Genomic DNA, 27468 nt, shown 5'->3' on the forward strand with positions numbered 1-27468 from the left:
CCAATAAAGCCCTAATTCAGCGCTCACCTTTGTAAATACAGTAGCTTGAATGTCCTAATGTATTTCTTCTAAAACTCCACTAAAATCAAGATTTCTCTCTCTTTTTATACCATTGTAAGTTGCAAACATAGTAACTGCCATAGCAGATCAAAAGAGCGGAGAATCTACGGCTAGGTCTACTCTACGCAGCTTTTAGCGACACGGCTGTGCTGCTAAAAGGCAAGCAGCATAGCCGCTCTTTGTCGGCAGGAGAACTTCCACCCCCAATGAGTGGCATTAGCTTTGTTGGCAGGAGTGCGCTGTTCACACCAGCGCTTGTCATCGACAAAACTTTTATCTTTCAGGGGGGTGTTTTTTTAACACCTCTGAACAACAAAAGTTTTGTCTTTCACTTGTCGCTATAGACAAAGCCTAAAACAGGAGAAGGGGGATTAGGAAGAAAAATTCCCTTGTAGTTAAATTATTCCATAATTCCCCACTTCAGGGTTTCTAAAACCTTCCTCTGAGGGTCTGGTCACTATCAGAGCCAGGATCCTGGGCTAGATGGACCCCTCATCTGATCAGGTCTGGCAATTCCTTTGTTCCTAGTATTCTGTCTGAAGCTGTGGCCAGTAGCAGATGCTGAAGAGCAAATCAAAAGATGTTTCAGAATGGACAGTTATGGAATAAACTGCTCACAAGGGAAAGCTCTTTCCTAAAAAAGAGGCACTGTGTAGATACTATACATAAAAAACAATGCTCATCGCTAAACCATCCCCTTGCCAATGGCTGGACATGGAGCTATAGGCAAATAGCTGTAGCCATAAACAAGAGCATGGACTTAGAGCAAGAAATGGAAGTGCATAGGACAGATGACTTTTTTTCAGTCATTATGGCAAAACTATCATCTCAGGACTGAAACCTCTCTGGTAAATAATACCACTAGGGTCTTGTATAGCATTTTTCACCAGTAGATCTCAAAGGACTTTAAAAAGGTCAGGATCATTATCCCATTTTACAGATGGGGAAACTGAGGCACAGAAAAGTGAAGTGACTTGCCCAAGGTTACCCAGCAGGCATTTGGCTAAGCTGGGACTAGAACCTAGTCTTCAGTGTCCTACCCACTAGGTCACACTGCCTCCCAAGGGATCCTAAATACATACCTAGGTACACTAAAATATGTTGGGATACAAAGTGTGACATCACTTGACTTTTCTGATGATAAATTTAATCGAGGCGGGCATCAGAAATATCTAATCAGGAACCCTAATCAAGTTACAAACCCCAAACCATAGTCATGTTGTGGTAGCTAACAGATGTCTCAAATCTTGTAAACTTTGGATTCTCCGCTCAATGTAGCAGCAACTGCTACCCTTAATGGTCAAATCTTGACATCTTTATTGATTTCTTACTCAACCAAGACTCCCAGTAACTCAAATGAACCTTTCTCCTGAGAAAAGGCTGAATAAAAACCAACTAAGGGCATCAGGATCCAGTCTCTAGTAATGACTTAATTAGATGTGACCTCAAGCAGTTGACATAATGCATATGGAACTAGAAGGAATACTGGCCTACTCTCAAGAAGCTGGTCCTACTTCTGAATAGCAAAGCGTAACTTTGGCTATTCTTATTAGCCACATAAATTCGAGAGATTTGTGTGTGTGTGTGTGTGTGTGTGTGTGTGTGTGTGCACATCTATCCCACATGTGCAGAAACACACACCCAGGGCTCTTTTAAACAGGAGCAGTTAAATAGGCAATGCAGACATTTTTGAGACATCTGTTATTCACTCAGGACAGTGACAGTTGTGTCACCTGGTAAATGACTTTCCAAACCAGGCTAGGGGAGCATTAGCCTACTTACCCCTCATCCGTTGTGTTAATAATGTCACAGATGTGCATAAACTGACCCCACTCCTCAGCGGGCAGCGCCCCAATCGTTGCTCTCTCTGGAAGGAAAAGAGGACTTGCTTCACAAAAAGTCAGAGTTACCTGCAAGACTTTTAAATTACAGGTGGGCGCTGTGACTTTAAGAAACTTCCCCCCGGGAGCCGGCTATTGCTCTGCATCACACACACACTGCAGGGCGATTAGATTGGGAGATCCTAGAACCAGTCAATCCTTTATTCCAGTCCACAGTGCTCACCTGGCCTCTTTACTCAGACGCCTTTAATGGGTGATGTATTAATAAGTTGGATGGCAGAGACCCAGGTCTAACCCCCAGGCTGGCCACACCTGCTGCTGGGGCAAAGCTGTCCCCGGCTGGGAGTGGGGCTGCACTGGGTGGCCATGTGGGAAGACGGGGGGGTCGCTGCCTCCTGCTTCTCCTCTGCCCTCTCCCAGGGCGTTGGAGGGGCCCTGGGTTCCTCTCCCCACCCGAGTCACCCCAGATCGGGGCAGAGGTGGGTCGGTGGGTGGGTCTCCGGTACTCACCGATCAGGTGCCCCACGGCTGTGCTGAAGGGATCTTTCTGGCTTTTCCCAAAAGCCATGCTGCTACTGCCCTCCCCAGCCCGGGCAAACCCGGCTCCTGCCTTCCCCCTGCCCCAGCCAAGCGCCCTCTGCCTCCCCGCGGGGAGCTGCGAGCCCCGCCCCGGGGCCTCCCGGCAGCAGCGGGCGAAGGCGGCGGCTGCGGCGGCGGCAGGGAGCCGGCTGCCAGCTCCCCTCCTGCCCTGGTGACTGGTTCCGAGGGAGGAGCTGCCCAGGTCCCGAGCCGTGCAGCGACCGGCGGGAGGCTCTTTGCCCCAGCGTCACGTGCCGCCCCCGCAGACCTGCCCGGCCTGGGCTACGAGCCACCGAGAAGGCAAGCGACAAATCCACCGCCGCTGCTGCAGCCTCAGGGGATCTGGCCGGGAGCCCGGCCCTGGCAGCTGGGGCGCCTGGAGACGGGGGCTGCTCCCTGGCACAGCCTGAGCTACCCTCCCAGGGGTGAAGAGAGGAAGAATCAGCTGGCCTGGGAGACTGGGATGGCTTCCCAGGCAGAGCTCATCTGCCAAAGCTGAGCAGACTGGCTGGCTCTCTGGGACATTTCCTTCCCCAGTGAGGAAGGATGTCACAAGGTGTGTTTCCAGCAGAGATCTCCTGAACCCCCTTCTCTCAACCCGAAAGGATGGAGCCACATCAGTCTTGGGGATTCAGCCAGCGAAGCATCGGGGCAGGGAATGGGTCTCTTCATGCACAGTGCCTAGCGCAATGGCACTGCCAACTTGATTAGGGCCGCTGGGTGCTACCAGAGGATAAATATTAAGGCAGAGTTACTCTTCCAACTGCTAGGTGTAAACTAAAACGTTTTGTGCCATCCATCAGTTTTCCACCTCCATGTCACAGTCGCACCTAGAAGGCCCTGATTGTACTAGGCACTGTACATACAGATGGTAAGAGACAGTCCCTGCTCCAAAGAGCTAACATCTAAACAGAGAACACACACATCTCCTGAGTCCCACTCCAGTGCTCTGGGCATTGACCCTCCTCTAGGTCACTGGTCAACACAGAACAACTCCATGCCTAATACTGGACTCTAGGGCACTCCAACATCCTAGTGTTTTCCTACTCCTACTCCCTTTTCCACGTCCTTTAACCAGACTTTAGTACAGGAGGAGACTTTCTCTCTCAACACCTGATTTCACAGTTTACTTAACAACCTTTTGTGTGGGACTATCAATTAAAACACATTGGGCTAAATCCCCACACCCTGTTGTTCTGCTCAAAACTCTCAGTGGCTCCTCCTATCTCATGAACTTTACAGTGAAATGGGGACTGAAGTCTACAGGGAGAAAGGAAAAATCTCTCTTCCCTTGCACCACCAACTACTGTGAGGAGGCATTAAAGATTATAAGCACTTACCTAGAAGGTTTCCCATTCAGCAGCCTGTTACAGTCTAGCCCTGTTTCTGATTTCTTCCTTTGGTTTTCTTTTATTGACTTTAAGGTATTCGTTTGTTGACCAGGATAACTGCCCATAGCTTTGAGCTCAGTAAAGACCACAGAAAATTGCACCTTCGTGTGCAGTAAAATTGAAATTACACTGGTCAAGCAATAGCTATTGCTAATTAAATGTACTGCTGTATTTCCCTTCCATACAATTGGAATTACAGCAAATACAATGGGAATGTCAGCTTCTGGTGCATTGTAAATGTCAATTTTAAACCATTGTTTACTTTAGCATCCACCACTGTGAAATCACCGGAACTGACTGACTGTTTGCTCTTGCAACATTCTTGACACCGAATCAGGTGAAATGTTTTCTTAGGCCATATGTTCCCCTCTCTCCCATGGCTTGATGGAGAACAGATGCACAGATCTCCGAGGGAAAAGGGGTAGAGAAAACAGAACACAAGGGTTGCTGATGTAGTCTCATCCCATGGTGCTGTGTAACCACCACTCTCCCTCTCCACACAAATTCTTCCAGAGACAGGGATATTCACTTTAGGATTGATACATTTGCTGTTGATGGCTACAGTAGTGTCACCGCTTCACAAGCTAAGCTGTGACTCAGACTTCTTTCATTCTTGAGCAGCAAGGTGAGATGAATTTTGACAAAATGAAAATCAACTCTAAAGATCTTTGCATTTGCTGATTGGAAGATCTAGCTGTTTCAGTGTAAAATAAATATGGACTCTTTTATTAACAAGTGTTTCAATATGGTATAATTAGCCATATCATAAAAATGTAATAATATATGCAAATCAATGATTCACTTGATATCAGAATTTCATTAATAAACAAAGCCATCTTGACCTGATTGCTAGCTATCTCTGTAGACTACTTTTTTTGCATTTTGTGTGACTCAGTGTCTCCATCTGCTGGATAACCTTAACATGAGGGCTGCAGAAGGGCATACATTTTCTGTATGGGTTACATTAAGTTAGTTGCTCGAAAATAAGTGTAGGATTTATTGTCACGAGAATGGTCTACTGCTGAAAATTATCTGTACACATTTTAATTAGATCATGTGCCAACTGTTTGTCTCTCCCTCACACACATACTTATTTATTATAAGTGGGTGGTGCTAATTACATGTTCTTCTTGTGGTTTCATTCCAGATTAGAGTTGATCAGTTGATTCCCAATTTTGTATACGTATATTTTACTTGTTATTTGATTATGTTGGGGGCTTTTCATTTAACATCTCAACATCATATAGAATCTTATCTAATTTCTTAGTTATAGATCCCTTGTTTGAAATACAAATTTGGTATCTTCTTATTTTATTTATGGTAGGACCTAGAGGCCCCAACTGAACTCACTATGCTAGGCCCTGTGCAAACAGCTAGCAAGAGTTAGACTCTGTCCCAGAAAGCTTACAATGTTGGGGTCAGAACAATTCTGATGAACCATTTTTTTCATTGAAATTTGCTGATTTGAATTTGGAATGTTTGGCAGAAGTGGTTCAGTTCTGATGAGCTTCCAAAGGATTCCAGGCAGGACTCTACCAGGTGCACTAGAAGTCCCAGGCTTGGGAGTTGATGCTCCCAGGAAAGCTATTTAGGACACAGAGCTTATCAGGCTTCCAGGGTCCCCAGCGCCACATCAGGCTGACTGCTCCGGAGCCAGGGATCCTGAAAACCTGGCAGCTGCTGTCTGAAGTTGACATAATTTGTTTCAGAGGAACAGCCGTGTTAGTCTGTATTCGCAAAAAGAAAAGGAGTACTTGTGGCACCTTAGAGACTAACCAATTTATTTGAGCATGAGCTTTCGTGAGCTGTAGCTCATGAAAGCTCATGCTCAAATAAATTGGTTAGTCTCTAAGGTGCCACAAGTACTCCTTTTCTTTTGACATAATTTGTGTTAGTTTCACCGCTGCCCAGCACTCAATAGCACTGGGAAACCTAACCAGACTGGTTAATTTGACAATCTGAGGAACCCCGAGAGCATATTTCATTTTGGAAACATCACATTGTGGGGTTTCTAAAACAAAATATTGTGGGATTTCAGTTCTATGAACATTTTTGAATTTTTGACTCTTTATCCTAATTAGAGATGGAGGGAAAATGTCAAAAATCTCAAAACTTTTCCAAGATGGGAAAAATGTTTCTCACCCAGCTCCATATAGTATAAATAGACAAGGGGGACAAAGAGTGAGAGGAAACAGAGTTCCCGGGAGAGAGAGGGTCAGCAGCAGAGCCAAGAATAGAACCAAGGGACCCGAGGTCTCCTTTGTCATAGGTAACACTCTGCTTACTGATCATGCTGCCTCTCAGTTTACACATGTAGTCGCTGGTCTGTCACTTTAATCCTAACGTGCAGCCTGATTTAAAGTTCTTTCATTATCTTTATATCTAAAGAAGCTCATCTCAGTTGCTTATTCAGTGGGGGATCAGAGAAGGGGCAACACATTCTACTGAGCTGGCAGAGTGCAATCCCTCCCCACCCCACCCCACCCCGGGTGGTAGCCACTAATTAGCTGGATTCCAGATTATGCCCAAAATGACATGTGCCAGCATAGGTTCATATGGTTAGACTGATATTTGCACTGTTTTCCCATCACATTGGGGCACAGTATGCAGCTCCTGTAAACTCACAGATTGATGGTCCAAATATGTGAGACTCTTCACTCATGTGCATAATCCCAGTGAAGTTAATGACTGGAACTACTTACAAGAACAATTAAGTATGCAGCTGTTTATAGGACTGGGCCTTTCCCCGTGAATCTAGTCAGAAACTATTTTTCCCCCATGGAAAATTTCCGCTAAAAACTAAATAATTTCAGCAGAAAACATTACATTTTGTGGTGCCTCATGGGATTTGTAGTTCACTCTCATCCTCCATTATAGGCTGGGCTCCCTGAGGACTACATCTCCTAGGCTAGTGGTTCCCCACCTTTCCAGACTACTGTACCCCATTCAGGTGTCTGATTTGTTTTGCATACTCCCAAGTTTCACCTCACTTAAAAACTACTCGCTTACAAAATCAGACAATACGAAAGTGGCATGGCAGAGTATGACTGAAAAATTGCTTGTTTTCTCATTTTTATCATATAATTATCAAATAAATCAATTGGAATATAAATACTGTACTTACATGCAGTGTATGGTATATAGAGCCGTATAAACAAGTCATTGTATAAAATTTTAGTTTGTACTGATTTTTCTAGTGCTTTTGATGTAGCCTATTGTAAAAGTAGGCAAATATCTAGATGAGATGTTGTATCCCCTGGAAGACCTCTGTGTAGGCCAGTGGTACATATACCCCTGGTTGAGAACCACTGCCCTAGGCTGTTCCATGGGGAGGTGGTGCACAATGGGAGATGTAGTGCAGCCAGTGAGCTCAATCCATAGAATGACAATAGGGACAAACAGCACCCGAACTACAACTCCCATGTGGCACCATAGATGCATTTCCTAGCACATGCCTACTGCCTGGAACTGTGTGTTGATAGAGTCTTGCTCGGGGGCAGATGGTTAAAGCAAGCCAAAGAGCAGTTTCTGCCAATTGAGATGATCTGGCACATGTTTCATGGCCCCTTTGAGAAGGTAGGTGGTTATCTTGCTATGCAAGAGTGACTTCTGATAAGAGAAGACCAAAAATGGAGGGGGAAAATAGCAGGGGTCCCATTTTGGGGGGGCTCCCTCCCCCAAGTTTCATACAGGAGGTGTGCTCCCAGGTGGAGCTCTTAACTACACCACATTGGTGAGGAATGTGAGTTCTGCAGAAAGGTGCTTCTCCCAGTTTGTGCCCCTGGGGCAGGGAGTCAGTGTTTTATTTACAAACAGAGGCAGGGTGATTAAGATAAGAAAAAGGCTGGTAATTAAATTAAGGATCTGGAAGTTGTTAGATGAACCTGTAAAACAGGAACCCCACTGCAGAGGATGGGGTATGTTGAAGAAACCTCCCCCCCCCCCCCCCCCCCCCCCCACACACACACACACACACACACCACCACCACCATCTCCTGAGTCTGCAGGGGACTCAGAAGAAATACTGCTAAGCCTTCGGAGCCAAGTTTACATTCAGAAAAGAGGGAGATGTGAGGGGCATAGATGAAAAGAAGAGGCCAAAACCCAGGGAAGGGATAGCAGTGGTATAGAGAAGTTCCCATTCTACCTGTGGTACTTATGTAGCCCCATCACAGCCCCACACTGAGGTAGAGCAGTGCTGTTATTCCCATTTTACAGATGGGGCGCTGAGGCACACACAGACTAAAGGCCACATTTTCAAAGGTATTTAGGCACCTAGTGGGATTTTCAAAAGCGCCTAGAAGGTTAGGTGCTTTGTGAACCCCACCAGATGCCTAGCTGAATCTTTGGGTGCCTAAAAACCTTTGAAACTCTGTCCCTAATGCATTGACCTGAGGTCAAAGAAGAAATCCATGGTGGAGGAGTAGAACTCAGGTCTCTCAGGACTAGCTCCCTATCCACTGGACCAGCCTTTCTCTCTGCTGTATGCTGCAAAAAAGAGGCCTCTGATTTAGATGGGAGCAAAACCAAGAAGGCCAGTTCTCTGAGACTCCAGCAATTGGTCCGAGATGATTGGGAATGATGTCATTGTTGACCGTATCAAAAGCAGCACAGAGGTCAGGAAGGATGAAGACAGAAAGAGAATCAGAGTCAGATGAGAGGAGAACACTTAACCTCCAATGGGTGGCAGGTTCTGCCCCAGGCTGGGTTGCACAACAATGGCTGCTTTGCAGTTTTAGATTTTAACTGAAAACCATTTTGTTTTGTCATTTTTTCTTCTGAGTTTGAGAAAAGGAAGGAATGAGAAAGTGTTGTGTGAGTATAGATCTGATTATACCTCAAATTCTAAGGGTTTCAGCTGTATTCAGGACAATTCCAGAAGAAAGAACAGAAATTGCATCCACAAAGTCCATAAAGTCGACGATTATTGTCATGATTTGTATTATTCACTGGGCACCATCTGTGTGTTCAGCACTGTTCAGAATATGCCAGAAAATGTAGTCTCTGAGCCAATGGATATAAGATGTGAAACTCTGAATAAGATGGCTCAGATATATAAGTATGAAGTGTATAGTTACTGACCACACATGTTATCACATGTTCACTGTGATGTTAATATCTATGAGTGGAAACACGGACGGCAATAGAAGTTTTACTTGATTAAGGAGATTTGACCCTCCAACTTTCTTTCAAGAGGAAGAGCTGCCCAGAGCTCCCATTCCTGTTTATTTTCCTTTACTACTTGCAGTGGCCCTGATATACCTCATAAGTCTCAGTTTTTTTCTCAACTTTAAAATGTGGGAAATTTCTTGGTGTTTGAATTGCAGTTTTCACAGGAGAATATTTTAAACCAATCACTGTAGTGTGGAAAGTAACTAGCTTTTAAACAAAAGTGAAACAGCAGTGTTGCCAACTCTTACGATTTTGTCACGAGTCTCATGATAATTACTTGTGGCACCTTGGAGACTAACCAATTTGTAGCTCACGAAAGCTCATGCTCAAATAAATTGGTTAGTCTCTAAGGTGCCACAAGTACTCCTTTTCTTTTTGCGAATACAGACTAACACGGCTGTTACTCTGAAACATGATAATTACTGTTTTCCTTAAAGCCCCAGCTCCTGGGGTCAAGTGGATGTGCGATGATTTCAGCCTTCATTCTTAAAGAAAAATGAAGTTTCTAGCCCTTGTGGCTGTGGAGAAACTTCAAAATGTGACCCCAGTGCACCCTAAAGGCTCAAAAAGCAGAAGGCAAATAAAAAGAACACCAAATTATTATTTTTACATAATCTCTTTATTTTAAAGCCAATATCATGATTTTCTCAATACTATTAAAGGGACTCGAAAGTGTCAGTTTTACTCCTGTTTAAAGTCAGTTTCTAGTCTATTATTTGTGGTGGGGTAACACCCCTAGAGCCTCAGGCAGGTGCAGTATAAACTCATGAGGCCTTGCCCTAGTAGGGTGTTTCCAAAAGCTAAATGATCCATTCCAAGCTTGAGGATCTACAGAAAAGTGATAGAAAGTCATCTAGATTTTTCTACAATTGTTTCAGTTGTTGGACTCAAGAATTAGGAACAAAATAAGAATATACATCAAAATTTTAAACCTAACCAGTGTCCCTTAAGTGAATTGACACAAGATGTCGGAACATGTTTGTATTAGAGCTGAGTGGGTCTTATATTTGTTTAATTTTCTTTCTTTATATAGGAATTAGAAATCATTATCTGACTGGAGCAGTATATCGAAGTCATCTGAAAAAAAACAAAACAAAACAAGAGTTTTCAGCTGCCCAAGTAACCCCTGGAATCACAGTTAAAGTTGCCAGTCCCCCCATACCAAAATCTGAAATGGTGCCCCTGGAAAATAGCACAAAACATTTATATTGTTTTCATTTCACAGGATTCAGGATGGAAGGATTTTACATTTATTCAACACTTCTTGCAAAAATACCCCAACCCAACATTATTGAAAACACTTTTGTTTGTGTTTTGCTTCCTCAGTTTCCTGGTTTCCTTTCCCTACCCTCCTTCTCTTCCTGTTCCCCCTTTTTCCTCTTTATCACCAAAAAGGGGGCGGGGAAGAACAAAAAACAATAAACCAAAACCGGAAAAACCCAGCTACATTCCTTTCTCCCACTGTTAGTCTGGGTTGTCTCTTTAGATTGTAAGCTCTTCTGGGTAGAGACTGTCTTTTACTACGACTTGGTCCCTAGCACAAATGCAGCCCCAGTCTCAGCTGGGGACTGTCGATACTTGTGTAATACAAATAATTAATGATAATCTGCAGTGTAGTCAAGTGCCTAGAGCAGTAACCTGGCTTCACCATCGACTCACTCTATGGCTACACTTAGAGATAGGGGTGGGATTCCCAGCTTACGCAGACATACACACGCTCACTCAACGACAGCTAGCCTGCTAAAATAGTAGGGTAGCCACAGTAGCATGGGCAATGGTAAGCTAGCTGCATGGGCTAGCTGCCCTGAGTATAAGCCTGCCCGGACCCCATGAGTATGTACTCGGGACAGCTACCCTATGTTGCCATTTGCTGCTACCCTACTATTTTTAATGCGCTAGCTTGATGAGTGCTAGCAGGGGTACGGTGCCTTGAGCTGCGATCACTGCCCCAGCTCCAAGTGTAGACATAGCCTATGATTCTATGACAGTCCCTCAGTAAAATTACCAAACGTGCCTCAGTCCCATTTTCCAGCATGATTTCCATGATAGGCAGGCACTTACCCTTGCTTAGGCACTTTTAAAAACTGCCTAGCAACATTTTTAGGGACCTTGGAAAATCTGCCTCTACTACTGGGATTCTCAGAAGCCTCTCCGTTCCTATCGCCCATTGATTTCTATGGAAGTCTGGTGCTGAGGCACTTTCGAATAATGACTCTCTGGACTTCAGTTTTCCCATCTGCAAAATGAGTCTCACAATGCCCATCCCCTGCAGGGATGTTGGGAGGCTAGCTAATTGTTTGCAGAATGCTTTGAGATCCTTGTGAGAGAGGAAATGGATAAGAGCAGCGGTTTTCAACCAGGGGTACACAATGTGATGGGTTCCCCTCGGGGTGCTGCCTGGAACTGGGGTACCACTTAGCCCCCTGATGCACCAGCCTGGGCTCCCTCTCACACAGTACTGCTATGACAAGCTGCAAAGCCCTCCATCCTGCACTTTCACCAGCATTCACACAGGTAGGGACACACCCATCTGCAGTTACACGCAGGCTCTCTAACCACCAGCTTCCCAGCCTATGACCCCAGAGCAGGACCGTCCTGCCCTGGTCAAATCTGGCCAGTATATACCCGGTCTACCTCTCCCTCAATGTGAAGAGAGCAATGCGCACTTGTGGTGACCAGCAGAGATTTTCCCCAAGCACTCCAGTCAAAGCTCACTGGTTTGGATTAAAACATAAAATACATTTAACAACTATAAAAAATAGATTTTAAGCGATTATAAGTGAGAGCAAACAGATCAAAGCAGATTACCTAGCAAATAAACAAAAAAAGTACACTAACCTTAACATACTAAATAGATTGGATATGAATTAGCAGATTCTCACCCTGAGAAATGATACAAGCAGGCTGCAAATTCTGAAAGGGCAAGCTGCACTTGATTTACAGCTTGGAATCCCCAGGTCTTTCATACACAGGCTAGAAATCCCTTTAGCCTGGGTCCAGCACTTCCCCAAGGTCAGTCTTTGTTCCTCAGGTGTTTCCAGGAGTCTTCTTGTCTGGGGAGTGAAGAACCCCAGATGATGTAACTCCCTGCCTATAGCTTTAGCATATGGTGGGAACCCTTTGTTTCAATGCTTGGTTCCCAGACCAGTTTGTGGAAAAATACTGACACTCCAAGATGGAGTCCAGAATCATGTGGCCTGGTCTCAAGTCGTTCTAAAGTCATAGCAGCCGTTACTTACAGACTGTCTGTAGCATTCTCAGGAAGGCTCACAAGGTGTGGGATAAGCTTTTTCTAAGGCCTATTGTTTTTCCTAATGGCTTATTGCCCTGAATAGGCCCTTCCGCACCCACTATCTAGACTGAAAGCACCTTGCCTAGTGGGTGTCACCCAAGTGTAACTACATTTGAAATACAGATCCCTAGTGAATATTCATAACTTCAGATAAAAAAATGATACATGCATAAAAATAGGATAATCATATTCAGCAAATCATAACTTTTCCAATGATACCTTACATGACCGTCTTGTACAAAATGCATCATAATTATGCCATAATCGTATCGTAATAATATACCTATGAAGAATATAGGGTGCAGTGTCATACTCGTACCTCTCGGGGTACGCAGAGGCCTTCCAGGAGATACATCAACTCATCTAGATAGTTGCCTAGTTTTACAAAAGGCAACATAAAAAGCACTAGCGAAGTCAGTACAAACTAAAATTGCATATGACTTATTTATACTGCTCTATATACTATACACTGAAATGTAAGTACAATATTTCTATTCCAACTGATTTATTTTATAATTCTATGGTAAAAATGAGAAAGCCAGCAATTTGTCAGTGCTAGTGTGCTGTGACACTTTTGTATTTTTATGTCTGATTTTGTAAGCAAGTCATTTTTAAGTGAAGTGTAACTTGGGATACGCAAGAGAAATCAGACTCCTGAAAGGGGTACAGTCATCTGGAAAGGTTGAGAGCCACTGGATAAAAGGACCTTGTCTACACCAGGAGTACTTTGCTAGTATATCAGTAAAGCACTTTTGTGTGTGAACGGAACTATACTGGCAAAAAGGTGTGTATGCTGCTGTAGTTTATGCTGATTCCCTGAGCTGGCATAAGTTATACCAGCATATGTACAGTTTTGCTGGCATAACTGCATTTACATTTTGGCTTATACTGGCATTGCTATGTCAGTAAAAATAACTGCACCCCTAAATGACACAGCTGTGTCTGCAAAAGTTTCTAGTGTAGACTAGGCCTAGCAGTTTAGAATATCTCCGATTTTTAAATAAATTAATGAGAAATGCCTTTATCTGTTTTAGTCTTTAGTCAAGCCACTTTCCAAAGGCTTATATATATATATATACACACACACACACACACACACACATTAGGTAGTTTACTTGAACAACCAGTGATATTTTATATGAAAATAATACATCACAATGATGATTTATGGCACCATTTACAACAGGGTTAAGCCTGATATTTTGGGAGGGATCCGTTTTTAAACGGAGATTTGCTGGGGTCATAAGTATCCCTCCCCGAGTTGTCTTTGTCTTCATTGAAAGTCAGTTTCTATTTCTTCCTTGTTATTAAGTGCAACAAGAATACAATCAACAGAAATCTCACTGTAGCTAAGACAGAGGCTTATTATGGTCTGTGCTGGTAGCTGAACTCCAACAAACAGCCAAAGGACTAGATCAAATCCTCTTTGCATAATCTCCATTAGCTCATTGCATTCAGATAACAGCAAGCCTAATCAGGAGGCCTTTGGGTAAATTAATTTAATGTTTGTCTGATTTGGAATCCAATCTCTCAGACTGTGGAGCAGTCCCTGAGTGTCTGTCTGTTAATATTTTTTTAAAATTAATTAATGGCACGTTTAATTTGCAATAGAGGAAGAGGACAAAATGTTTTGTGGGATAAAGGGATGGTTATGTTTAGTTATGCCCAGTAGAGGGCAGTCTTGCTTAACTAACTGAACTTGTTTCAGAGGAACAGCCGTGTTAGTCTGTATTCGCAAAAAGAAAAGGAGGACTTGTGGCACCTTAGAGACTAACCAATTTATTTGAGCATGAGCTTTCGTGAGCCACAGCTCACTTCATCAGATGTGATGTGATGTGATGTGATCATCTGATGAAGTGAGCTGTGGCTCACGAAAGCTCATGCTCAAATAAATTGGTTAGTCTCTAAGGTGCCACAAGTACTCCTTTTCTTTTAACTGAACTTGGTCACCTTTATTGATACACCTGATTTACTGAAAAGGGGTTCCAGTAGAGCAGCAACGGCGTGCTGGAGTTTATCATTTAAACACTGTGGTCCAGGCACAGCTCTTTAGCCTTAAAAATGCTGCCTGCCTAGCTAGAAGGGAGGAACTCAGTGTTATCCAGTGCAAAGCATTCTGTAAGGGAGGGCATAGATCACAGCACTGGGGGATGTGAAGTCTTTCGGGACTGAAAGTAACGGAAAACACTGATGGCATCATATTTGTATCACAGAGGCTGTAGCAGAGATGCTGTAACCAAGATCATGGCCCCATTGGGCTAGGTAGTGTGCGAATACTAGTACCAGACAGTTCTTGCCTTTTTCTGCCATCTTGTCTGTGGAGGAAAACAACAGATAACTGGTACCTTTTTAAATTGTCAAAGGGGATGTCTGAACTGGCAAAAGAGCCTTTTAAATTAGAAGCTATGAAAAAGCTTTTATTCTAGGGAGATCCTGGGTTCATTTGGCCAGTGGTAAAATAAAATGTTAAACAAAATGCAAGTGTCCAATTTAAAGAGGAACTCCTTTCTGAGTTATACTAGCTTGATCTAATCCCACCTACAGAGTCTCTCTCAGGAGTTCCACTGTGCCACGCAGTAAGACATCAGGATTCCATATGGGGTATATATAACTCCAAGTGCTACAAGTCTAGTTTAATTTGCTTGTCAACTCTATTAAAGTTAATGATGAAAATCTTTCATATCTCATTCCTTGCTGCAGTACAGATTTCCTCACCTCCCATGGACAGCTTTAAAGAGACACCTTTCATATCTCATTCCTTGCCGCAGTACAGATTTCCTCACCTCTCATGAACAGCCTTAAAGAGACACTGTGTTATTAATCAGCGTGGTTTTTTATTCCAGTTATGCTGGACCAGAGATGAAGTCTTTAGATAGACCTTGGCATCTACAGTTTTCCTGAAGTCTGATACAGCGGTCTGCCTCTTTTTCAATATTTCGTTAACTCCTTTGCCAAGCATATAGTTTGGGAAATCCTCTGAAGACCTTTAGGAACTGAAGGAGTCTACATATAATTTTCAGTTCCGACAAGGGACTTTCTCATTGTGATATTCTCTATAATTATCAGTGTGGAAAACAGCCCTGAAAGAGACTGAAATCCTCATAAACCCTATACAGCAGCAGCAGGTATGGCCTTATATTGAGAAGGTCATGTTGCTATCAGTAATATTTCAACCACCTTGCAGGGCAGCTCCAAGCAAGAGCTTAGGTTAGCACTAATGAGTTCTCTTCTTTTTTATGTCATATTTGGGAAAATAAAAAAAGCCCACCAGTATCTTTTAAAGGAAACGTTAAGGAAAATAATTCTCAAGCACCATGTCCTCATTAAACAGATTCTCTGGTTGCCCATGAAAACAACATATTGGATATTTGAGCAAATTGACCAAACTCAGAGAGCTGGGTGGTTAAGTTATGTACTGGGTGGTTAAGCTCCTTGTCACTTTTTGAACCCCAGTTCAAATCCATGCCCTCTTTAGCTAATGTAAAGCCTTGCTGCTCCCGGGGCTCTATCCTGCCCTAATTAACCAAAAGTCTCAGCTGAGCTGTCTGATGGATTTTAATTACAGAGTTATTAATTCACGGGGAAAAAGTTGACAGATGTTTCAGGTTGGTCGGAGCAAATTAAAAGGCAGGTGCCTGGCATAAAAACTCAGAAACGATCAAACAAATGACTCATGCATGCTTAGCTGTTCTGCAATGAATACTGTACATCGTATCATTCAGTGTACTGCACAGAAGAGGGCAGGGTGACATTTCTTCAGAAAATCCAGTTTAACTAGCCATCCAGAATATTAACATAGACTCTCTCTCACACACTTTTTAAAGATAAAGAGGTTCATGAGTTTATACTCTTAAAGGAGCCACAACGTATTTTGTGAAATTTTGTGCCCATCTCACTTCTAGGCAAGAAAAAGTTCCAACATTTTCATAGGTCCTTTTAGTTTCGCAAAACCTTGTGCAGAGCAGAGATAAGCAAAATAACTGGCCATTTATTTTATGGACAGTGTTACTGTATCTGGGTGCATACTGCACTGTGGAACAAAAGACTAGCCAGTACAGCCCACAATAGACAACATCTACAGTCAATCCCCCGCTCCTGCCCCGCCGCATTGACACCTTGACCCATCAGATGTAAAAAACCCAAATGCAAGTCTGCCAAAGAGAGGACAAGCAGTCACTTGCTTAGTTTGCAGCCAGGGAGATTTAGGTTAAATATTAGAAAAAACGTAAGGGTATGGAATCCCTTTCACTCGAGATTTTTAAGACCAGGTTACAGCAAAGACCTGTCAGGGATGGTTTGGGTACACTTGGTCCTCCCTCAGCACAGGATCTCCTTCCAGCCCTACCTTTCTCTGATTCTATGCTGCCTGGAGGCTTCTCTCTTCTCCAGTACTTATATGACTGATCCATCTGTTGTCTGCTGTACTGCGCCTGCAGAGGAGACAAAGTGAGTGCAGCAGCAACTCTCCTACTGTAACACCTGTAAAAAAAGGCACTGAATTTCCTTCTTCCCCTTTCCCTAACGGGGGCAACCATTCACCTACTGGCTTCCCAGGAAAAACAAAGAACCAAAGTCTGTTCAGAGTTGGGGCAAAGCATTCTTTATAGGGGAGGAAGTATTAGGATTCCATCTTCCTTCCACCGCATTTCTCTGTTGTTAGCGCTCTCTATCCAGCACTTTACTCTGGCTTGTGGGCTTCCACGCAGTTGGTGTTAATAGATTAATGCATGTCACCTTAATGGAGATTTATGGCAGTGTCACTTCCATGACATGCTAAGCCTGAACTAGCCTGTAGCAGGGGGAACTCAGATATTTCCCAGGGTGCACAGCCTCAACTGTGCACTGCAGCTAGCTGGATGCCTGTCTCATCTGTACAGCTGACCGGTTTGCACAGCTGCCTGCATTCTTGAGCGTAAGCCCTTTGCAAAGTAAGTTCAGAGAGGAATGAAACCTGCAGATGCTGCCATGTGCTGATACCAGGGTGGAGCACTAAGAAAATATTTTCTGTGGCTGTGATGAAATTCAAGGCAGAGGGTTCACTGAGTCTCAGTTCAGTGTATTCCTTACACTAAAGTTTTTGGCAAACATTTCCCACCAATGCAGTCCCCCTGAGGGGTATTAACATAGGAAGCGGAAGAATACATGAGGCTCCTGTGGCTGCTAGTATTTTTTTAACTCTGTCATCTAACCCTCCTTAGATCTAAATAGCACAGTGTTAAATACTGCAGGAAACTTGGCGGATAGTTCCACAGTTACTCAGTGGCTTTGTCCAGATCCCACAGGCAGCTTTGGAAATCTCAGCTCTTGTGTTAGCAACAGTGGGAAATCTTTGCTGAAAAACTAATCTAGCATATACAAGACCTTGTGGTGATCAGTAATTGATGACCAAGATGAGTTGAATTTAGGGTGACCAGATAGCAAGGATGAAAAATCGGGATGGGGGTGGGGGGCAATAGGCACTTATATAAGAAAGGCCCAAATATCAGGACGGTCCCTATAAAATCAGGACATCTGGTCATCCTAGTTGAACTGAATGTTGGGAAGTTGGTTGTGAGCAAGGGCCTATCAGAAGTACCTAATCTGTTGGCTTGCTTTGCACTGAGTTTGATAATGCGAAGAATCTGTCTTCACTGTTAGCTGAGTTTGTAACCAGTTAAGCAACCTGTTATCTTGTGAGCAGACAGACTATTGAAATGTAGTAGCATCCAGAGAGAAACACAAAACTCAGAGCAACTCTTTACTCCTGACCCTTCTCAGCTTGTAAGGATCATCTTCCTTGGCCTTGCACTGATGCTTTCTGAAATGCATCACTGACATTGTGAAGGGTTAATGCAGTACTGTTTGAAAAGGGACTACATTAATGCACATAAGGGAACTTTCAGTACCTATCAGCAGGGTCCACATGGGCCAGATGGTGCACAACGCATGGATGCCCAATAGACTTTACTATTTATCCCTGCGAATGTGGACTAAGGCACTGTGTAGACAAGTTCACTGTTGATAAATAACTTGTCTTGCAGCTGTCCTATTTAGAGGAGCTTTTGAGATATTTGACAATAAGTAACTCAACTGTAAATTGCCACATTTTCCTCAAAGTGAGATTTTATGTTACAAGATATTTCTGGCTAGCCAGAATGAATATCAATTCCTGACCTTGGATACAGACCCAAAATCTAGAAGAAAAGTAGATTGGAGAAAGTGATTTCAACATCAAGGATAACAGAAAGCAAATGACTTTCAGTTCTCGGAGAGTACTTTACAGAGCATTATCCCACAAGTACAAAGCATGGGAATTGTATATAAGAATTCTGAGACATTATGGAGAGACACTGTACTACTTATGCTTATTTCTCCTTTTTCCAAAGAAAGGCCACCAGTGATTTCTCATTTATTTTAGTCCCCTCACATAGTCTCCTATAACTGGAATGAGATCTAGTCTTCTTCCGTTAACACCTATTAATCCCTTGTCCTGTACCCCACTGTAAACACACACAATCATTTACTAATATATGGAACTACAGGATTAGTCATTTACTTATATGGCATCTTATTCCCCCATCTGCTTGGTGACTATCAGGGTGACAATTCTGCAATCTGATCTGTATGGCAAACCTTTATGTCCCTACAGATACCCACTGAAGTCAGTGGGGCTCTTCACAGGTCTATCTGCGTGGATCACATTGTAGGTTGTACACAAAGAACAGGGACCTTTCCACTTTATTAATGTCTAATGCACTTAATACACTTTGGAGATTCCAAACATACAATGGCCCAGATCCTAAGCTGGTATAAATAGGAGCATCTGTTTACCTTAGGTACTTATATGGCCTCCATTACTGCTGTATCCAAGTGCCTCATAATCTTTAATGTATTTATCCTCAGAACACCCCTGCGATACAGGGAATTAGAGACTAAGGTCCAATCCTCAAAGTTATTTAGTTAGTGTTAGGCAGCTAAATACCTTGGAGGAGCCAGATCTAAGTGACCTTGCCTGTGGAAGTCAGTGGGGGAGCAGCAAATGGAACCCAGGTCTCCCGCATCCCAGATAAACAGCCTAATCACTGGGTTGTCCTTATTGATTTACATAGTGCTACACCAGTTTACATCAGCCGAGACTCTGGTTCAATCATTCTGGGGTTTATCAAAATGCAGATTCACCGGGGCCAAGTGAATTTTTTAAAATATCAAATAAACTTTTACTATGGGCTTTTAAAAGTTTCTCCGAGCAAGGTTTTAAGGAGTTTGCAACTATTGTAGTTTTGTTACTGTGTGTAGACACAGAAATATACAGTACATGCATCGACACAGTAGCACAGCCTAACCTCATAACACTGGTACGGTTAACGCAAAGAAATGTGATTCCTGATGTCGCAGATAAATCATGTTTTCCACCACTACACACAAATGTACTGAGCTATAGCTAACATTTCATCTGGCAGGCAGAAGTACCCCCAAGCCCTTTCAATCTGGAATTCTCTAACCACCCATGGACAACAAGATATTGTGCATCTATCATCAATTTTCTGAGTCCCTGGGGAACAAGGCTGCAAGCACAGAGACGCTGGCAAAGGCTTGTTACTCATAATTTCTTCATTGTGAGTTCATGCCTGTCCTTAATTTGGCTCAATTGAGCCAAATCCATATCCAGTTGCACCTGATAATACGACGCATTCAGGTCAAGGTCACTAGCTTTAAATCAGTATTCTTGTTTTACTGGTCTCTTCTCATTTGAATGGCAATATACAGCAACCAGTGTTCATTCTCGATTTTGAGTTAACAGCACATCACTGTCCTTCAAACATGGTACCTGAGCTTTGGTTGAACTCCTGCTGCTTTTGTTGCCCAGTCGATTGCAGAAAACATTCAATACAGCCCAAGTCACCAGCAGACGTCATGAACGATAACCCTTATATCAGTGCATTAGAAGCAGTAGTGACTTTACTGGAACCAAGAAGATTCAATGTAGGATACTTGCTGCTATTGTTTTATCAGTTACAGCTAAAATACAATTTCTGTGAAATGAGTCGCCAGAGAAAATTCTACTGAACAATTTTTGTATTTTCTTTTCTTAAGAATAATAGAGGCAGGCGTTTATCTTATCTGGACCACTTACTTGTTTAACAAGCCATGATAGAATTTGGTCTGCATCTTTAGTATTAAGATAACACTGCGTAGCTGTACTGTAACTCATAACCGATCTCAGCTCAGCTGCATTCGATCACCATCTCTTAATGCTCACGAAAGCAAATAAGTTGTGCTGCCAGCAGTTCTGTTTATCTCTTAATAAAATGTAAGTAAGCAAAGAGCATGGGCGCGATTATAGACGCTTAAGAAAAACAGTAGACAGGAAGATAGAAATTGATCATATGTAGCTTACCTACCTGGTGCTATAGTCCCATCAGATTTTACAAGCAAAGCGGACAAGCTGGCTCACTATTTTTATGGGAGACTTCTAAGGAACTAATGGGTGCTGCTGGAAGTGTTGTGTTTCACTAGGTGGCAGTCTTACCTTTAAGTCAGTACAGGACCAAAGCCACAGCACAGAGCTAGAGAGTCGAGGTTCCATGGCACTTTTTGGAAGGGCCTGGATTGTAATATTGGTGTCCTGATCTAATTCTACCTTGGGTAATTAGACCTTTCTTGAATTTTTAATTGGACATGGCATTGCTCTTCACTTCCTCCACCTCTGAATTATGTTGCTGCGTGCTATTAAAGACCAGCTGCTGCATTTCATCCAAGAGCTGCCTTGGCATCAGCGGTAGGAAACACGATTTGTAAGTTAGTTTGTAATTTAGTCGGTGGTCATTTGGGATGGAAGCCACTGTTGTTCTTATAAGAGCAACAATTAAGAACATCTGAGAGAAGCCCTTATGTCAGTTCTGGGCAATAATAATCACAAGACCAATTCTTCTGCGTCAAAAATATATCATGCTGGTAATTACACATACTGAGAAAAGAGGAATTTTCAGCAAAAACAACAGACAAAGAAATGTCTTTAACCAGACAGAACCCCCTCCTCACATTGTCTCTATACATATTTATAGGCAGGAAAGGTATTTTGCCTCTTAAGTTAGGGACCAGGACTTCAAGAGGTTAACAGAGTTTAGACACCTCTTTCCACTGTCTGTATGATAAAAAAATAATAATAAAGCATTCCTATGTATGGAACAAAATAGTTGTGTGCTGAAATTATTTTTATCTACAGTATGTGTATGAAACCTATTAAATTATATATATCTACAAATATATGTGTATCTACGATTATATACATATATGTGCATATATCCAACTCTGCAGATTTGTACATGTGCACACATATGTACATGTATTTGTATACATCTGTTATACTTCAGGGAGCTTGTTCCTAAGTCTGCCAGGCAGTTTTGAGTTGTATCCGGGCTTCTGATCCTCAGTGGACCCTATGTTGGTGGGGGATATTTATAGCAGAGCAGAACTCTGCCATACATCTGACTGGGAGGGCAAAGGCACAAGGCCCTGCAGATGCACCAGCCTGGTGTTCCTCTGTGTTAGGGCCCTTTTATGTCACCTGAGTGGCACAAAGGGGTCATAGTCTGCTTTGAAATCTGGCCCAATACATGTACTGTGTTTATATTTATGCACTCTAGATAACCAGACAAGGCTGGATCCTCAGCTGGTGTAAATCCACATGGCTTCATTGGGCTACATCAATTTACATCAAGTAAGGTTACAGCAGGGAGTAAGGTCTGAACGCTAATGGCCAATATGTAGTGCCTTAACAACAGTCAGAGATGGGCAAGCATCAAAATTTGGATCTGACTTTGGATCCAGACTTCTGAGGTGGAAGAGTGTTCTGATCTCATGTTCTGGTTCATATAACATTCTCTTTGGGAAAAATTTTCAAAAGCACTTAAGTCTCTTAATCAACAGGAGTTAGACTCAGAAGCCACTTAAGTGCTCTTGAAAATTTTACCCTTGATCTATATGCTGTGCACACCCACCCACCCACCCCTACACACAGTGTGAACATGCTGCAATCAACATACTGAAAATCTATTAAAATTCAGAAACAACAGTTATGGAGAATTATGTTTCAAAGTCTCTTTGTTTAATGCAGACCAAGACCTTCAAGTATGAATACTGAAAAAATATTTTTCAACCACCAGCTCAATAGCAAATCATAATAACTAAACCCTATGAGGGAATATCATTGACCTTTCCTAGTACCTCGTTTGCTTTGCCTGGGGATGTTTAATGTCTTGATGCAATCAGTCATTTTGGGCTATTTCTAGTTTGGCAAGTCTTTTGTAATTCCACCTGTCTTATGAAAACAGTTAATATTTAATACCTAGTCATCAGTAGAGTCGATCTGCCATCCCTTGTGATATTTTCTCGATTTCAGCTACATTTTTAAATCACACATTTTTCCAGAATGACTGATTGTATTTTTTTTAAAGCTAGCAAACCTTGCTACTTTGCCATTTGCTTTATGAGAGGGAACTTAGTGTGTGGATGGTGTGTTTTTTGGTTTTGGACAAGCACATGGAAGTTTTGTAGTTTTTCAGAACAACTTTCCCAGGAAGATCAGAGTCACGGTGCCACATTTCAGTCATATATTCTATGTTATGGACCCGTATTTCACATCTAAACAGCAGAGTTTAAATTCTGCCCTCACTGCTACTATTTCAGCAGTGCCTAAAGGAGTTGTGGTTCAGATGCCCTATGTTCCCATTCTCCTTTATGGGCCAGTCTCCCTGGCTTGACTACATTGTCCATGATGCACAGTGATCTCTCCCTTTGGCTGAGCTGTTGCAGTGCATCATGGGAGTTACATAACCAGATTGCACCACAGGAGTTACGTAACTAGACTGCGCCATGGGAGTTGTATTCTGGCCAGGGAGCCCAATTCAAAAGTGGGCATGAGGTATCTGCGAAGATTAATGTTGAACCACCCTAAAAAGAAACATTTTTATTTTGATTTTCATGATAGAAACTAGAAAAAAATCAGCAACAATCAACATTTTCCCCATGGAAAATTTCATTATTTTGGAAATCACATTTACACTTGAAAAACATTTTGACAGAAAATTCCCAATCAGCTTTAGTGTAGAACCAAATCATTAATATAAAGGAAACTAATGCATAACCATCAGATTATTTTATACTTTCTATACATACTGTATGCTACTGGTTTATCCCTTATAATGCTTGCTATGTAGATAGCCTGGTCTTGTTTATTTCTTTTCCAATTTTTCCTGTACCATATTGCTAAAGACATAACTGATTAAGCAGGAGCAAGAGAACTTGTTTGAATGAGTCCTGGACCAGCAAAGACCTGTTCTCATATTATATAGGAGAAGAATAGCTAGGTAAGGTAGATTTTATCTTGCCCTGTTCTCATTAGCATTTTATAGACAGTTTGGTTATGACTTTTTTTTTGGCAGGATATGACTCTTGCAAAGGCATTGACAGGTGACACATCACTAATTCAAATGCTACCTTCAGCAAATACATTATGAAAGCTAGAGGGACACTGCTACAGAAATACCTGCAGAAAATATACAGCAGATTTTAAAACTGTCTCACCTACAGCAGGAGAGAAATGCTTGACAAGGGAGAGAATGTAGTTTTGATTCATATTTCAATTCAAAGTGAAAACAAATAATATTTGTAAGGGATGCAAACATCTTGTGCAGAACTACAGCTCCGTATGACCGGGAATTTTTAATCCCAGAGTAATAAAAGCAAGGTCCTCGGCTCTTCACTATTTGACTTTGGACAACTCATTGAATCTCTCAAGTTAACATGGTTCTAGTCAGTTTTGCTGATGCTATTCAATGGTGGTTGGTGAAACTGACAGGAATTATGTCAATTTCAGTCCACAGCTGCCAGAGCTTCCAGGGTCCCAGGTTGGCTGGCAGGCTGCCAGGGATCTGGGGAACCTGGAAACCTGGGTCCTCGGTAGCCCTCATGGAGGGCTGAAAGGGAGGCAGGATGCCCTGGGAGTGCCAGCTCCCAAGCTCTATGGTCTGTGCTTAGCAGGCTGCTGAGCAGCCAGGTGGGCAAGCTGGCAGGAAACCAGTTTTGAAATCTGCCTATGGTCCAGCAGAAGGTGGTCACTGTGACACTGCACTCCATATTCTTCACAATGATATTATGATGTGATTATGCCATAATTCTGATGTATTTTATGCAAGGTAAGGCATGAGAGAGGTCGTTGGAAAGGTTACGATTTGCTGATTATGATTATTCTATTTGTATGCCTGTATCATTTTTGTATCCAAAGTTATGAATATTGACTATGTATCTATTTCACGTGTAGCTATTCCTGGAAAACGCCCACTAGGCAAAAGGCTCTCAGTCTAGATGGCTGGCTGGGAAGGGCCCATTCAAGTTAATGAGCCCTTAGAGAGAACAATAGACCATAGGAGAAGCTTATCGCCCATCTTGGGAGCCTTCCTGAGAACAGCCTCAGAGTAATGACTGCTGTGACATTACAGAGACATGTGACCAGTGTGATGAAGTGGGACTGTTCTTAATATTTTCTCTGAATACTGGGTGGGTGCCTCAGTTTCCCCAATGCATTTCTTAAGTATCTAGGTGGTGGGATAAGAGTGTGTGATTGTTGCAGAGCCCTAGAGGGCCAGTGTGATGGTGTCTGTACAGAGAATGGCCGACAGTCTGTCTCCTGGCAACTGATGGCCTGGGCCCCTCCTCTACAAAGGTGCCAATCGAAGGTGTTGGAGAACAAAGAGATCAGGTGGCCTCCTGGCTCGGAAAAGAGACAAAGGCCAGAGGAGGGCCTGGAGAGTTTCAGTTTGGAGCTGGCTGGGGAAATGAAGGGAGGCCCAGACGGGGGCCTGTTCTCTGTACCTACAAGCTGTGTTTTAGACCATGTTCCTGTCGTCTAATAAACCTTCTGTTTTACTGGCTGGCTGAGAGTCACATCTGACTACGGAATTGGGGTGCAGGGCCCTCTGGCTTCCCCAGGAGCCCTGCCTGTGTGGACTTGCTGGTGTGGAAGGGGATGCTGAATGCTCCGAGGTCAGCCCCAGGAAGGTTGAAGCTGTGTAAGCTTCATGCCCTGGAGACAGTATACTCACGGAGAGGAGGCATGCTCCCCCAGAGTCCTGACTGGCTTCATATGGAGTAGTTCCAGAGCATCACCTCGTGACTCCGGGACAACCAGTTCACCTGGTGCTGGACTCCATCTTGGGATGTCAATATTTTTCCACTGACTGGAGTGGGAGCCAAGCTTTGAAACAAAGGTTTCCTGCCACATGCAAAAAGCTATATAAGCCAGGTGAGTGACAACATTGTGGTTCTTCACTGACTCCCCACCCAAGAAGACTCGTGGAAACACCTAAGGAACAAAGACTGAACTGGGACCCAGGCTAAAGGGGGAACCCATCACAGTCATAATCAAGCCATTCCTATTATACAGTTCAATGTTGATAAACTGGCAAATTCCAACAAAACATTTCTTCCAGCCAGCTCTACTCATTTCTTCATCTATATTTTTATTTTTTTAAGGACTGACAGTGGACTCTGTGCTCTACAAGACACAAAAGAAGAATATAGTCCCTGATATGATAAGCTTGCAATCAAAATATGCTGTGGAATGCAGGCAATTACCTTTACTTACCTCACAGACAGTATTGTGAGACAAAAGTAGGGGTTCCCAAACCCTTTGGCCTCTCAGCTGGAAGGCATTATACAAGAGCAAAGGAATTAATGTTCTACTTCAATAGCAAGTACTGGTGGGGATTCAGTTCAGCACTCTTTCTTCCCGGGACATTTAATAGTCGTGGTAACACAAGAACAATTTCTTGTTTTTTCCCTTTGGAGTATTGGGACATTCCCCCAAATATTATCCCCTAAACTCTTAAAATGGCTTTGCCCAGGAACACTGAGATAAGATAAGAACAGTACATGCTGACTACTAAAGAGTATTTTGTGCAGGTTTGTTGGTGAAACATTAGAAACTGTGTTATCCTACACAGTTGCCAACTTTCACGCGGTAAATAAGCACCTGGACTTTCACAATAATCCAAAAATCAAGCTAATCCCATTTCAAAACAAGGACAAAACAAGCCAGTCCCTAAGAACCCCAACACTCTATGGCTCGATCCCCCCGGCGTGCAGTCTGGGACTGTGGTGGGCCCGCTGTGCACCCTTGACTCTCTCCCCCGCCTTGCCCCTGCTTGCTGGGAGCTGATCAAAAAAAAAAAGAAGCAACAAGCTACAAGCCAAACAAGCTACAAGCCAAAAACTAGCCAACAAGCAACTTACAAGCCAATTAAGCCAAAAACAAGCCCAATTTCTGCGTTGTTGGGTTTTATTTGTTTTGCGGGTTTGGCATGTCTGTTATCCTGCTGAGCAGTGCCTCCTCTTCCTTCCGTTTTATTAAATATAGGCTACCAAGTATACCAGGCACCTGTATAACCAAGAAAAGGCATGTCTGATTCATAATCAACTATGATATTTAGTACCACAGTTACTTACCAGGACCTTGGTAAAAAAACTGCTGGATCTAACTTACACACACTTACTTAGTGTAGGTTCTCGAGCAAGGAGAAGACAGCTGGAACTCTTGAAGAATCTGATGCTGGCTTGCTGTGATCCCAAGAAAGTCACTTACTTCTCTATAGCTTAGTTTGCTTGTCTGTACAATGAGATAATGCTCCTGATCTACCTCGCAGTCATGTTGTGAGACTTCTTGGAGATCTTTGGATGAGAAGTGCTTTGAAACTGACAGATTTGGGAGCCTACAATATCTGCCTGATACTGTAGTTATTTCCATTATGAAGCCTCTCATATTGTTTTCACCTCTTTTATGGCCTATTTCATAGCCTGTTCTGATGAGCTGGCATTGTCTAATACCTCTTTTATTGCTCTAAAGTTTCATGTCTCCCCCTCAGTACTGCTGTCTTATTTCTTCCTCACAAACTGCTTGTGAATTGCCTTGGCAGATAAGTCAGCCAACTGATAAATACTCTCAGAATAAGGTTTATGGTTCACCGGACATCAGCTCATGCTGTCAGAGCTGATAACCTTCAGTTGGGAAAGTTAACAACAATTTCACAATTGCAATCATTGACCTACTGTACTGTATGTGTTACAGTTTTATAGAGTGCAGCCAGAATGTTCAGCC

At 42.9% G+C, this 27468-nt stretch overlaps 1 protein-coding gene across 6 annotated transcripts in view; it reads right to left on the bottom strand.

The window, feature by feature from the left end:
* Positions 1-27468, bottom strand: part of TOM1L1 (target of myb1 like 1 membrane trafficking protein) — a 244849-nt gene that overhangs the window by 32686 nt on the left and 184695 nt on the right. For 2 of the 6 annotated variants that reach the window (XM_048817281.2, XM_048817280.2), the window contains exons 1-2: positions 2412-2663; positions 1843-1927 (exon numbers count right to left, since the gene is read on the bottom strand). In XM_048817281.2, the coding sequence (XP_048673238.1) occupies positions 1843-1927; positions 2412-2469 (143 nt within the window). In that variant the 5' untranslated portion in view covers positions 2470-2663. Of the gene's footprint in view, positions 1-1842; positions 1928-2411; positions 2664-27468 lie in introns of those variants that run through there. The other 4 variants (XM_048817277.2, XM_048817276.2, XM_048817278.2 and 1 more) reach the window with 3 other exon arrangements.

Source organism: Caretta caretta, chromosome 14, assembly GCF_965140235.1.
Source record: "Caretta caretta isolate rCarCar2 chromosome 14, rCarCar1.hap1, whole genome shotgun sequence".
Taxonomy (NCBI): Eukaryota; Metazoa; Chordata; order Testudines; family Cheloniidae; genus Caretta; species Caretta caretta.